Below are 15026 nucleotides of genomic sequence, written 5' to 3'. Positions count from 1 at the left end.
TGTCAAGAGCACTCTTCTGCTATATGTGGCTGTTTTTCTGTTTTCTTTGGTTTGTTTTTTTTCTTTTAAGGCAAAGTACGAAGAGATTAGGGCTTTACCAAATTTCAAGAAACAGCTGGTCTTTTTTTAGTGCAGAAGGTGTATGTAGTGCCATCTAGTTCCTTTGTAGGATCCTGAAAGTGTATTTACTTTGCTGGTTTTGCTGTATGTATTTGTTTTATTAAGTCACCTATTCCCTGGTTACCTGCATCTCCTCTGCTGTGGTCACTGCTGGAAGCTATGAGAGTGTCTCTGGTGATGGGTAGAGGCAGGAGTCTGTAATATCCTTCTCTTCACACCCTGTCTCCCTCTTCTGCTGCCCTGGTCCACATGAAGGAAATGATGTGTTGGGGCTTTTTATTCAATGCTGTATAGCAGAACCACAGTAGTCTCCTACTGTGTTCCCAGTGTGCTGGGCCACGACTGCTCTTACACTGGGCTAGGTGTAGTGGGGCAGAGATGTTAATACAAGAAGAGGGCACCCTGCTGTACTGAGGGTCAAGAGGAAAGGCTGCATCTGCAGTTGCCACTGCTGTTTCCTGTAGTCCTGTGAGCTGAAGCCTCATATAGCCATTTGGGTTCATGTTGTCACTCTGGGGTTTCATGGTCAAGGTTGGCCCAGATCAGGCAAGAGCACCTTGTGTGTTTTGGCAGGCAGGCCAATGCACAATTCATGCAGAACAGGGAAGGGATCACAGAGTGATTGTTTAGTGAAGGCTTCTCCAGGGCTGCAGGACATGGGATGGCTCATCCTCTGACTGAATTGGCAAGAGAAGCACAGACCATTACTCTGTCCTTGTGGTGTGGGAGGGTGAAAACTTCCATTACTTCCAGCTTATTCAGCCTTGTGCTTTGTCTCCATGACACAGAAGTAGGTTATTGTGTGCTATGGAATAGTCCTTGAGCCTTGGAATGTTATAATTTGTACTTACCAGGTACTTTCAGCCCACGCATTCGAAAAAGGGTAAGTGGTGATATGTCCATGCTGCTGCAGAGTGCTTAAATGATGTGGGCTGGTGTGCCTCTTTGTGCCTGTACTTTATGGTATAGAGTTAAGTTGTGGACTGAGAAGAGAAGCCAGTAGCAAGCCCTTGACCTGCTGGTATGGCTACAGCCCTTTCAATTAATGTTCTTGAGTGTCACAGGAGAGTGACTGATCCCAGCCTGTGTTGCTGAGATCACTGCACTGTAACTGATACTGCCTTAAAGTATCTGGAATGATCTGTGACTTCCACCTGTCTCATTTGTGAGGACTGATGCTCCCAGTTAAGAAAAAATGTAACACCAGTGTTTTTTTTTTTTCTCAGTGCTTTGAATTCAAGTAGTTGTTTAAAACAGAAAACATGTAAATGACCAACTTACTGTCTGAAGTCACTGTTTGGGCTCTGAGAAGTCATTTAATTGTAGTATGAAGTGCAAGTTTACGCCCAGCATTAGCTATTGGTCCACAGTCACAATTTCAAGATGGGTTTTCAGTGGGGAGGGCATTTTGCTGTAAGAGGTTTAGAGACAAACATTCTTAAGCTTTCCAGATGACCCTGGCATCTCCCCCATTTCTTGCTATCTAACCTCCCATGTTTGCTGCAGAACAAGAAAGTGACTCTGCTTTACTTTTTCCTATATGCTTCTGTTTTTAAATAGCATCACAAAGCAATTGATTTTTAATAATCTTTTCTCTGGGATTATATGCTGTCCTCTGCTAGTTGCACTCTCAGCCAAGGCCTTGTTTCTGTAAAAGCAGCAAGATAATTCTTGGTGTCTCCATCACTCTCCTGCAGTGCTGATCCTTCATATCTCCTGGGTAAAAGCTCCCGTGATAAATACAGGGTGCTCAAAGCCAAATAATTCCGTGGGAGTGGGGACATTCCACACTGTCCAAATTGCATGCAGCATCTGGCAGTCAGGAGACTAGTAAGGAAAAAAAAAAATAAAAAAAGAAAGAACTAAACCCACAACAGGAATGTTATTTGACTATGAATACACAAAGAATCCAGAGAAAGCAATGATGGATTTTGGCCCTTCTTTTGGTCTGCATTTCAGTTTGCTTCCACATGAGTGGTCTGTTTGCCTTCTGAGCAAATAAGATAAATAGAAAACAACTCACGTATACCAAGCAGCAAATATTTCATATGCATAATTTATTTTAAAGTTTATTGCATCACATTATACAAGCATTAAACATGGCTTTATGTTGATGATTTTTTCTTTTTAATGTGTGAAAACTTGACAATCTTCTCCATAGGATTTTACTATTTACAAATAAACAATCTCTCTATATACTTTATATATATTATATATATGGTAAATAACATAACTCCCCTCAGATTTAAAAAGAAAAAAAAGAACTGATTTGTAAACAGGGTTTCAGTTGCAGTATTTGGTGACTTGAATGTGGGTGATATTCTATACCTAGGATTTTCCTTTTGTCAAAGTATCCAGGTTGTTAATTTACATTTTTTTATTCTAAGATCTGTAAAACCAACATGGGACATAATGCAAAAAAGGTAGCAAACAGGCTGAAAAACAGTCCCAATATACAATTTTTTTTTCCATGGTTTTAAAAACTGGTCTGCAAATGCTCATGAAGTACATGCTTGCTGTCAAGAATAGTCAAGGAGATCAATCCTATGCTGATTGCAAGATATTTTCACAGTTAATCCTTGTGTGTGCTGTCCTGCTTGCTATGTAACATGTCTGTGGCATGCATTGAGGTGTCATTTTTTTCTCATTCCCTTGAAGGTAGTGCTCTTGTGGAGCTGGAATAAGTAAACAACGTATAGGATGGTCACCTGGAGGTTTAAACAAAACCCATCATCAGATCAGAAAGAAGGGAATGGCATGAATTTGTTATCTAGAGAGCATTGAGATTCCATTTATTATTAGCATATTGTTTGTATCACACCTTGCTAGTTAATAAACAAAAAGGGTTCATTCTTTCTTGAGTGTTCTGCTATACAGCTCTGAAGGACTCAGGGAAACCTTTTCTGCAGACCAGTAGCACAGAAATCTCAGTGGGTTTTCTGGTCAGCATTAAGCAACAGAAAAGCCCTGAAGGATCCAACAGGAAGGTCAGAGCCCCTTCCAGCATCACACTTAGCCCAAGCTTTAGCGAGCAGCCAGTTTGTGTTCTCACTTGGAGCAGAACAGGACACAGCTTCTAGCAATGTATCATCATGAAAATTCATCCTAATGCAGCTAAGTTGAAAACTAGTCTTGAAAGCAATTATTACCTGTAGTATTTCTGCTGTACTTCATTTGTTTTGGCACATTATATTGCGGTGGTTCCTCTGGAGTTAAAGACAGTTTATATTTTAGGAGGTTTCCGCCCAGTTTTGAGAAGTTACTGAGCTCTGCATTCACAAAGTGGTATCTTACTGCAGGAGTTTGCAAAGGTTCACACTCATGAGTGACACTGGTTTTACGTGTGACACATCACACTTTACTACTTAGCAAACAGTTTCTCAGCTCTTGTCATCTGTTCTTTTAGATATTAAATGAAGGGTATGCTTATAGATCCAATTGCTGATGTGGATTTGGTCTGAATGTGATTTTTGCACAGCCATCCTGCCCAAGAGACCCCAGGCTGCAGGTGCAGTATGCACCTCGAGGTGGTGGGTAGTAAATACCTACCCCTCTGTCATGTGGTAATTGGAGGATGACATTGCCTAATCCTCACCCCCTGTTTGCAGATGCAGAAATCATAGAATCATAGAATTTTCAGGGTTGGAAGGGACCTTTAAGATCATCTGGTACCAACACCCCTGTTTCTCCACTGCCCACATGGGATGTGTCCCCAGCTGCTGTAAGCTGAAGTGAAGATAAACAAGTTCACTTCCTCATTAGCCAGGAATTCACCCCACAGCCATTTGTCATGTTCCCCGCTCATTTTTGGCACCAAAACAACAGAGAACAGATTAATTCTTAAATTCATTTGGTGCTTATGTTGCCTCATGGGTCCCTCAGACCTGGGCTAGGAACACCCAATAAATGGGAGCTGTTGTGCCATTTATATTTTCCATGTAAGATGATAGGTCTCTACTGGAGAAGTTCTTTGCAGCAAATAGGCTGGCACTGGCTACAGAGATGTGGGTGCATACATTTTCTTCCACCCTTCTCCTTCCTCTAGCCCTACTACCTTACATTAAAACCTTTCCTCCATAGCCTCCATGGAAATGGAACAGTTCTCCCTTGCAGTGGAAAGAATATATTTAATTTGACAATATGTGGTCCTAGTGCAAGTGGTCCTGCTGTCTTGTGGAGCCTGAGGCATTGGTCCATAAGGTCTTGCACTGTGTGGTCTTTCCAGAAGAGCAAGAAGAATCTGAAGAAAGAAGTTGCTGACTTTTCCTTCCTCTTAAATATCTTCAAACTAACAAGGTCACAATTCCTTAATGTTTCTGAGAAAACCAATTTTTATGGAGATCTAGGTATTTGGAAAAGGGCTGGGTGAACTGATATACTCTAGGATTTTGTGTCTGTCTTCACCAGGACAAAGGCTTGCTTCCATTTGGCTTTGTAGTCTTGGTGATTGAACTTCCTTCTTCATGTTGTGGCTGATTATGCCACTGCATGTTCTGCAAGAACTGCAGTGCTATCACTTTGAGGCAAGGGCTGATAAAGCTTTCAAAACACTCAATGTTTTGATTCTTGTGTCTGCACCCAACCTTCTGCAGTCTTCAGGCCTACAGCACTGTTTTGGGTAAATAATCTCAGAAGTGGTTTTATTTCTTAAAGAATTTGCAAAAGGGTAAATACAGTGGCCTGTTTCACCCAAATTTAATTCTGCAGCCTCTGTGGAATAGATCTGCATGAAGGATTTCAAAGTATTCCACAAAACTTACTGTTGTCCTATTTTCCACCTCCACTCCCTCATAGATAATGGATGAATAAAGAAAATGTTGTGAGTAAAGAGATTCTGGATGAGTCTGTTCTTTTTGTTCTTTGCTCTGTTCTTTGCTGAACTTTTTTTTTTTTTTTTTTTTTTTTTTTTTTTTTGGTTTTACTTGTGCAGATAGGTCTTTGTGACACAGTCTGTCTTCTGTTAAATGAATCACACACCCTAATTCCTGACGAGGCTTCGATGTTACCTTGCCATACAAATAGACAAGCAGTTCTGGGCAAGATGCCCTAGTCTGATTTGTTTCCTTCAGAGACCAGATAGTCCTATAGCTGAAAAGGCACTGTTCAAATCTTAAAAATGTGTTACTAACTTTTTTCACAGTATCATTTCCAAATAAGTGGCCTCTAGCCACTTGTCTGTCTTGACCTCTTCAGCACTTCTGCACATCTAAGTATTTCAGCAGTGTTAGACCAGTCGGTGAGACCTGTGATCAAGTGTCTCCCCCTAAAAAAATGCTTCGGTAGTGTTGCAGCTATGGAGTTGGTCCACGTGTGTGACCTTAACTCGTGGTAAATGCAAGCTAACAGCTTAGTGCAGTGTTCAAGAAGGCAACATTGCCATGCATGTGCTGCGGATGGTGGCCACACACATGGACAGATGCCACCATGGTGCTAATGCACAGTCACTTGTTATGAAGTAGCAACTTGGTCTTGAGAAGGAGCCGTGAGATTGCCGAGTTGTGTAAAAGCACTGTAAGAGATAAAACTGCTTTGAAGTTCAGGGCCCTGAATTTAAGTCAGGGCCTGGGAGCTTCCTGGAAAGAGTGCAGCGACTTAAGCATTGGTCTGATCTGCTCATGCTGACGTTAGCTCTGGAGAAGGCTAAGCCTTGCGAGACCTCTAATTTCAAAAGGCTTATGGCAATGTGCACCTTCTTAAACATGGGCACATATGTGCTAAGACTCTGTCAGACTGACTGACCATTCCTTTCACTGCACTCTCCACTGTAGAAAACTAGGGAATTTTTATAAACAGAATTCCTATCTTCTTTAAAGCAGTTTCTTCCTCACCCTATCATGGCCACTCGTTGTGATAAGATTTTCCATTCTTCTTCCTCTCCTTCCGCTCCTTCTGCAGACGTTCCAGCTCAGCTTCATACATCATTTCCTGAATCAGGTACTTTTCTCTCCTCATCCGATCTCTCAGATCTTTTGGGAGATCTGGGATTAAGTAGGAAATCAAGTGTTTTATGCAAAAGACGAGGTGCTGTGAAAACAAAAAAAAAAGGGGGGGGGGGATGAAAAATTCAAATCTTAGGAAGAAAACAGGTACTACATTTGAAGAAAACAAACCACAATGACTTTTCCCCCATAGAAGCTCCAGCCAAAGTGAGTGGGTTTGTTGTTTGTATCTCTGCAAAGGTTAAGAGCAGCTGAGTTCAAATAAGGCCTGACAACTGTTGTGTGACCTGTGTGTTTAAACATGGCCATGCTTTGTTTTAATGTTGTTTGGGCAGGGCCTGGTAGTAGTGGATTTCCCTAAAAGGAAGAGGAGGACGAAATAATGTAATACTTCTTGCCTGTTACCAAAAACCCCTTGCATCAGTATCAGAAGCAGTGAATTACCTATGGAAAACATAACATTTTTTTCTCATACTGTCTCTCATCCAAAGCTATATTCCCATTTACTAAACATCACAATTAAATACAGGGTAGCTGATCCTTTGTCCCTCATATTTTAGACATGTCACAAGCAAGCTTGAGTGTTACGGGGGAGGATTGCTTGAGTGTCCTACTTTGTTTCATTAAAGATGCTCTTTGGACACATACTCCACTTGAGCAGATGAACAGAGAAACAGAAAAATCCTCCATTTCAGAAAGGACACTCATTCTACATTGGAGAAGTAAAGGTAACCTTCTCCAATCAGAACCTTTCCTTTGAAAGCCACCAAAAAGAAAATCTAACATGAGGAATAATAAATCTTCCCTCGTGAGCAATAAATGCACAATACTTTAATTTGTTTTCTTTGCCAAACCTAAAAAGCCCCCAAATCTTTTTGGTCAGCTTAGCCTGGACAAATAATTCCTTTTGCAGTTGCAGAAAATACAGATGTTTGGTTTTAAGGTCAAGATAGCCAAAATAACCCCATCCACAGTATCAAAAATATGTCTGAGTAGAGGTAGTTACTAATTTATAAATCCCACCCTTGTTTCAAATCACTTCTCTCTTAGCACAATCTTTTACTGGAACTGTTGTACAGCCATTAGTGTTTTCCACCAAGGAAGATAGTCATGGTTTCTGATGCAATTACCTTTTTGGTTTCGTAGATAAGAGAGCAATTTTCAGTGCCAACAAACAGTGGCTTCTGTTGAGGGAGGCAGCTATGAGCCAGCCTATGGCTTTGGTTAGGGCAGAACAAAGTCAAATCTCTTGTGCAACTATTGGGCAGACAGCAAAAGCTATTCCACATCAGGTCACAAATTTGCCTGGGCACTGAGACCTGAGCAGGGCTAATTTTTCTTCCTCAGTTATCTATGCCCTTATGCCATGCTGCCTTTATGCCAAGGCATATGGATCAAGAAGCCAGGCTCTCTTCCATCTTAAAACTGCTTAGGCTGGCCTGCCAAGGCTGTTCTTGTGCTTCTATTTGGAATCAGTCACCCTGGCTCTGAGTGCCAATAGCTCAAGAAACAAAGAAGAGGTTAAGCCCATCAGGCCTCTGTCAAATTTTTCTTTCCCTTAACTTTTCCCTCAGTGTGATCATGGAAGAGCAGAACCCATTAGAAGCAACCTCTGATGAGTTAGTCTAGTGTACAGAATAGAGAAAGCCAACCTGCAGTGCCATAAGCTCCCTTCATCAGGGAGAGGCTGTAAATGACAATGAGGGGCAATTCACTGCAGATCTCAGGTATCTGCTGAGCCCCTGAGACATCCCTACACAAGAAAAAAAAAATCTAACAAATGTTTCCCCTTCACCTTTCAACTAGTTCAAATACTTCTGTTCTGTGGTCTAAAGAGGTGCTTCAAAAGCTCAGCTCAGAATAAATTTACATAGTGCTGTGAATTAGAAATGCACTATGTGCTTGCGAGCATTATGCCAGTAACTTATGGTGACTACAACTTCCATATCTGTGTTGGATGCCCTGTTGCTATGATTTCAGAGCAGTGGATTGAGTAAAGAGTTTTTAAAAATAATTTTTTCCCTTTTTGGCTTCTTCACAGTATAAAAGGCATTTCAAACTGCTCATGCTGGAGAGATGCTGAGCCCTTGGTTTCTGGCAGGGATATTCAGGCGCCTGAAATTCAGGTGTTAAGAGCTCATTTTGTTTTGTAAATTATCTCATCCTGTTTATTTACCCTCCTGTCTCTCATTTTCAAAATCAGCATGGGAATACCTGTCATGTGAAGCTGATATTATCTTCTCTGGTTTGTCTTAAAGATTTCTGAGATATTGATAGTAAATACTAATATTATGAACACTGGCAAAGGTATCGAATCCTTTTCATTGTCATCATCTTTGTGATGCTAATCATTCTGGGGGAATTAAATGTAATAAAAAATAGAGAAAAAAGCTAGATGTGGAAATACTCTAATTTAAACTCGCTTGATTTTTCACTTGTTTAGATTTCACGTTCTCATGTTCCTTTACCCCTTCCTCACAAACTGGTTAGCATACAGCTTCCCAGCCTACCAAATGGCAAAACATGGAAAGTAAACAAAAGCTCCATCTATTTCCCATCTTTGCAAGTCACTGTCACAGTTTTTGAAGTGCTGCGTTCCCCTTTTTGATAGAACCTGTGACTCTTCAGAAAACAGATCTGAGTATACAAAGCAAAATACCAACAGCAGAAATTAATCTGGAAAACTCAACAGCTACCAGCGTAGATCACCTCCAATGATAAAGCTTCAAGGAGAAGCAGGTTTCATTTTGCTGGTTTTGTTTTGCCAGCTCAATGGTCACTGACCTCAAACACGATGATGAACGCCAGCCGTGCAGCCAGGACGTGCCAGAACTGCAGGGTGTAACCGTAGGGCTCCGGGGAGTCAGGGGGGTCCCGGTAGTCCCTGTACCTGAAAGAGAAGTGGAATAAGGTAGTCAGCAAGCTCCTGCCCTGCTGCCTGGGAGGAAGGCAAAACCAAAACCCAGCTCTTCTTGATCATGGCATTTTAAGGACCGAAATGATCTCCATTCAGACAGTGCAAGTTACCCCAGCACTCATTGCTCCTCAGGCTGGGCCTCTGCTTGTCTTATTTCAGACCAGGTGCATGTTTTCAAAGTATCCTTATCACCTCCACTTTCCACACTTTTGTTCACCTAAATGTGTTTACTTATGAGATGAAACATAACAGTAAGATGAACTGCAGAAGTGCACTTCATGCTCCAGATGCTGATGGAAAATCAATGAAGGGCCAGGCCTGTGCCTGTATGGAGTGAAATTGCTGAAGCAAATACACTCAGCACCTGCAGTTTCCAGCACCCTGCAGCTTCTCCCTTGGCAGTGCAACATGTGCCTTGCAGGCATCGCCTCAGAACATGGAGCAGGCTGGGATGCTCTGCTGTTTTGATGTCCACTTTTCCTTTAATTTTAAAACCATAAATGTCCCCATTTTTTTCAGCCTGGAAGCCTTCCCAAAATTCATATTTAACTGCTCCATGGGTTCCATCTGGCCCTTGGTCAATTAGCTGGCCAATCCCTGGTGTAAAGCCTTCATTCTGACTTCAGTAGAGCCAGAACTGCACCTCTTGCTGTACCAACAGGGCAAGGGATGTGTAAGAAAGGGATTTAGAGTCTTGTCTCACAGAATGATTCTTCAAAGACTTCAGGTCTCAGTACCATAACTAGAAATATCTAATGCTAAAGGTGGATCCAGGAGGACTCAAAAATTACATTAACAAATCATAAATATGTTTAAGCCACACATTCTGGAGTCCATTTCTAGTAGCGGAATGTTAATTCCAAAATATTGTTGCAGAAACTTAATACAAAAGTAGTGTAAATTTTTTTTCTCCTAAATCTGCTTCGTGGATGGGACAGAAAGCTTATCATAAAAACGATTGATAATACTACAGTAAATAATACACTTCAGCTTGAACTCTAAGTTGGTATTAAACAACTAAAGAAAACTAAGATGAGCAAAACTAATAAACAGTTATTTCATCTCTATGACAATCTGTATTTCACACTGAAGGTTCATTTTCTCTAAAATGCAGAGGGTGCTATACAATATGAAATAAACTGTGTCTTGACACCCAGCAACAAACCTCTTAAACTGCAGTATCCCTAGTACAATCCCAGTATCCTGAGCTGATCTTCTGCAAGCAGCAAGCTGACTTCAGAGTTCAGAATGTTTTACAAGCACAACCCCATGCAACACTGCAGGCTTGAGGAAGAATGGCTGAAAAGTTGCCCAGAGGAAAAAGACCTGAGGGTCTTGGTAGACAGCTGGTTGAATATGAGCCAGCAGTGTGCCCAGGTGTCCAAGAAGGCCAACAGCATCCTGGCTTGTATCTGGAATAGTGTGTCCAGCAGGACTAGGGAAGTGATTCTGCCCCTGTACTCAGCATTGCCAAGGCCACATCTTGAGTACTGTGCTCACTTTGGGGCCCCTCACCAAAAGAAGGACATTGAGGTGCTGGACAGTGATGTCATTGCCAATATACTAATTATGGTATATTGAGGGAACAACTTTTTTGTTGTTGTTGATGAGATTTCTGCCATTGGCTTTAAGTAGTAGTGATCTCACGCTTGCAGTTGGGGAAGAAAGGAATTAAAGAGGAAGAAGAGAATGATCAGAATTACAAAACATTATTTTATGCTGCTATGGCAAGCAATGTGGAATGAAGTATTCTCAAAGTGGTTCTGCTCCTCAGAAAATGTTATCCATGGATTCAACATTGGGATGTTCTTTCTGTCGAATAAGTTGCAACAGCCTTAAATATCAGTTAGATAAACAAAATTATTCCTACTTCATACTCTATTCCACTCAAACTTCTGATCAAAGATGCTACAGTATCACAAGGTATCACTAACTTTTGCTGTATCACATTGCTTCTTTTTTCTTCAGGCACTCACTAAAGTGAAAAGTACTGAGACAAAGTGCATGTACATTGTTTCAATTTTAAAAAAGTAGCTGTGTTTATTTGGTATTTTTGGCTGGGACCTCGGTTAAGACCTTCATGTAGAGCCTTGTTTCTTTGGACCATTAAAATCAATCAGGTGCAAATCTGTTGTTACAGACTAGTCTCAGACTGCAGTTTCTCCAGTCTGTTGGCTGAGGACAGAGACACACAGATAGTTAACTTCCCATTTAATTTACATTCAAACCACAAATAATCACACCTGTAAGCAATGACAAAAATCTATTAACCATTCAGCAATTGTGAAGTGCTGGATTTGAGGTTTTGTAAAAGTATCTTAGGACAAACCCTGTTTTACCCCTGGCAGACCAGTGAAATAGCTCAATGTGGTCACTTCTGTGCAACCTTGACTTCCTTGTGCATATCCCATGATATAATGTGATTACAGTTATATCTCACTGTTACCTAAGGAATCAATCACCTCTTATTGGCCCTTTTATATCCTATTTCTCCACGATGGTTGTGTTTGGTTCAAGCCATGACATCATAGAAATCCTGCATTAGGATCACCTGCCAGATATCCACTTTTTGGCTTCTCCTCTAAGGAAAGAATAATGAAGGTAACAGCCAAGGAGTACCATGAGCATACCTGAACAGCAACAGATAATTCTTTCAATTATATTTTTTTAAGTTCTAAAAATTAGATCCAACCCCAGATTTAGCATGGTGCTTCTCCCTTGCAATGTCTTAAAACAAAGAAGTGTTTTGATCAGGTACTTACCTGCAATATTTTAATGGTGAACCAGAGAATTCACTTCCATTTGATGTCGGCTCTGACCGGTTTTCAAAGTCAGACACCAGGAATACTGATAAACTGGCATTAACATAACCCACCATACACCTAGAGGGAAAAAAATCCTGTGGTGAGAACACAGCAAGGTTTTTCCATTAACTGTTGTGCCCAGGAGGATGGTCTCTGGGTTTCATGAAACCCACAGTATATCTCTGATGTGTATTAATAGTTGAAAGGGATGTTGAGGCAATAGAAAATAAATGTTCAAGTAGGTCAGATGGACAATGAAAGTGAAACAATGGTAGATTACTGTGGGAATGGTGAAGACTGGGACTGGTTCCTTTTGAAAAGCAAAGTCACCTAAAAGGTGACACAGTAGAGGTAGATAAATTAATTAGTAGCACTAGGATGATGATCAGAATATTCCCAGTGTTATTATAAGGGTACTGGCACAAAGGGACATTAAATCAGATGGAAAGGCAATATTCTTAAAACAGCTTTTTACAGAATGCCACATTAATCAGAGAGATTAGAAAGACCCAGGGTGGCTGAGCACCAGGAGGGTCAGTTTGGAGAACATTGAGCAAAAGGATGTAAGTTGCCTGACAAAGTGCTGCTGGAGTCACCAAAAGGCTTAAAAGTTTGGTGCTAACAAAGTTGAGGAGAGACATGGCAAGTTCATGGTGCTTTTCACTCTGCACTGCTCAAGCACCAGTAAGTCCAGGCACACTGCTCAGCTTGGTGCAGAGTATAAGGCACAGTAAGGGTTGGGTTGTTTATTCTCTTTGGTTGTTTGATTTTTTTGTTTGTTCATTTTGGTTTTTTTTTTGTTTTGTTTTGTTTGTTTGGTTTTTTGTGGGTTTTGTTGCTATTTGGGTTTCTTGTTGTTTGTTTGTTTTGTGTAGTGAAATGAGGCAACCAGGTGCCACTAATTGCCAGGGAGTGAGCATGATCTTACCTTTTAGTGGCCCCCTGGTTCTGCTCATGCGCAGTGGGGACACCCTAACTAGGCACAGGTGGGCTTGACACAAGCTCATGCTCACTCCCTGGCAATTAGTGGCACCTGGTTGCCTCATTTCACTACTTTTTGTTGTTAATTTTCTTGTTTGTTTTTTTTTTTTAACTATGGAGTTTACAGTATTTGAGAAAGTACATTTAAAGCCCATCTGTCTTTGTCTCAAAAATCTCCATACTGATTGAATTTGGAACTTAATTTAAGTACAATATTTTTCACTGGGTTATCATATGGATCTAATTCCTGCAGATGTTTTTTGAAAGAGAAAAGCACCTCTGTCATTTAAATTAATACATAAGAGATGTTCTGGATTCCTTAATTTAAGAAAAGCCAATATTCCTGTGGGGTTTTGAATAACTTTCTGTTTTTGTAACAGTACTTAACAATATCCAGAAAACTGTCATAAATAGTTTTTATCTAAGCTGGCTCTTTCAAAGCATTACTATCTGTTTTCATCTAGAAATGCACTCAGAAAAGCTGCAGAAGTGTGAAAACTTTTACAAGAAGTTTGTGAAAAGGTGATGTGAGCTTCCTCTGTGAGCCAAGCTGCTTCCCCTATGCAGAACTAGTTTCAAAGCCATATTTGAGTCTTCATAAAATTGAAATCTCTCAGCATCTTGTTTTTTCATTCACAGTGGTCCTGAGAAACTCAGCAGCAAGGAGAGCTGCTGCTGATGCCTCAGTGTCCTAAGAATCTTCATAGTGGCACAGAGGCACATGCTAAGGAACAGGTGGCACCAGCCCAAACTCTTTACCCATGAAGGGGCTTTATCTCTGTTAAATTAAATGGAACAATTCACCTAGCACCAACTAAAATGCCCAACTCCTTGCAGCACAGCTCCTGCTGATCAGGAGTTGCTATGCCAGATGCCTTTCTTCAGTCAGCATGACTGAACAGTAGTAACAACAAAATGACAGCAAAAAAGCAGCAACAGAAGAACTCACTCTCTGAAGCAGGGAAGAAAAGCATCAGTCTGCCATATGTCTAATAGCAGAATGTAAGCTCCCTGTCACTGTGCACTGTGGGTTAGATTTTAGAAACTTTAGATTGGGTATCTTTGATCAGTAGAGTCCTTGCTAATCGAGCTGCTAGAAGATCATTTGCAAACTGTGTGCATTTGTTTTCAGCTGGATTCACTGACCTTCCCAAGTCCATCAGCCTGGATTTTACAAGTTGGCATGCAGCAGCTATATTCACACTTGCTGGCCCCATGGGCATGCTAATATAATCTCAATGATTAACAACACTGAAAGAAAATCCACTTAGGCAGCTTGGATTTAGTTCACAAATGTCTTCTGAAAATTTTAATCTAAGGACTCTAGTTTTAGAAGAAAACCAAAGTACTTTGTTCTGTGAGTAATAGATTTATTAGTTGGGAATTGCTTCCTCTTGTTAGACACTACTTTTTTGAGCAATACCTGCTGATTACTATATAAGGAAAAAAAGCCTAGTGAATAATTTTAAAATGCCCATTAAATCTGTAACTTCTAAGTATCAGCACCACTTCAGAATGAAAAGAGGGGATTTACCTATGTACACCAGCTGGGAAGGCCACCCAACCTCTGTAACAACCTCTGTACAACCTCTGTAAGAGCTCTGCCATGTTCCCCTTGGATTAACATCACAAAATTAGAGTGACTCAGCAACCCATTCTGTGACCAATATCTCTGCAATTCAATATCTGTGGCTGATATCTGTTACCTAGGCACAAGCAATGAATCTGTGTTTGTGGAATCAGAACATACACAGCTGCAGTGCTGTGTCTGTTCAAGTGGTAAGTAATTTTCATCAGTGTCTGTTTTCCCTAAGAAAAGCTTACTTTTGTCCAGCTTCTCCTTGGCCAGCACATGGTCCATATTTGTAAGCATAAACAAGGCGAGGGATGAAATCTGATGTCACAGCTATAACAAATGCATTTGTGATTACAGAAAGAATTCCAATGCCTTCCAGGATCCCATACCAGATTCCTGTTCAACAAGGAGAATATGTTAGTTCCAGGAAAAGCCAGAACCAAAGTGCCTGAGATACTGCATGCTATGAAGCTGTTGTCTCCACCACCCAAGTTTTTTATTTTTAATGTAGTTTCTATCCAAGAGTCACTGAGTAAAAAAAATCTTTTCTTACTGAACAGCAGGACCTCAGTGGAACAGGTTTCTGTTCCCACTGGGTAGAAACTTTTTTTATCCTGCAAATAATCTCAAGGAAGATGCAAAAAAATGCTCATAGATCCCTTGGCTCCACTAAGCCACATAACCATGTG

General features: G+C 40.8%; 1 protein-coding gene across 1 annotated transcript in view; it reads right to left on the bottom strand.

Moving 5' to 3' along the window:
• Positions 1-5952: 5952 nt before the first annotated feature.
• The window catches only part of ANO4 (anoctamin 4), a gene marked incomplete at its 5' end in the record, with an annotated part of 124919 nt that continues 115845 nt past the window's right edge, over positions 5953-15026 (bottom strand). The window contains 4 exon segments of the mRNA XM_030458333.1: positions 5953-6144; positions 8844-8949; positions 11739-11858; positions 14586-14733. Coding sequence (XP_030314193.1) covers positions 5953-6144; positions 8844-8949; positions 11739-11858; positions 14586-14733 — 566 coding nt within the window.

The sequence above is a fragment of the Calypte anna genome, chromosome 1 (assembly GCF_003957555.1).
Source record: "Calypte anna isolate BGI_N300 chromosome 1, bCalAnn1_v1.p, whole genome shotgun sequence".
In the NCBI taxonomy this organism is placed as follows: Eukaryota; Metazoa; Chordata; class Aves; order Apodiformes; family Trochilidae; genus Calypte; species Calypte anna.
This window is presented reverse-complemented; position numbering and strand designations above follow the sequence as displayed.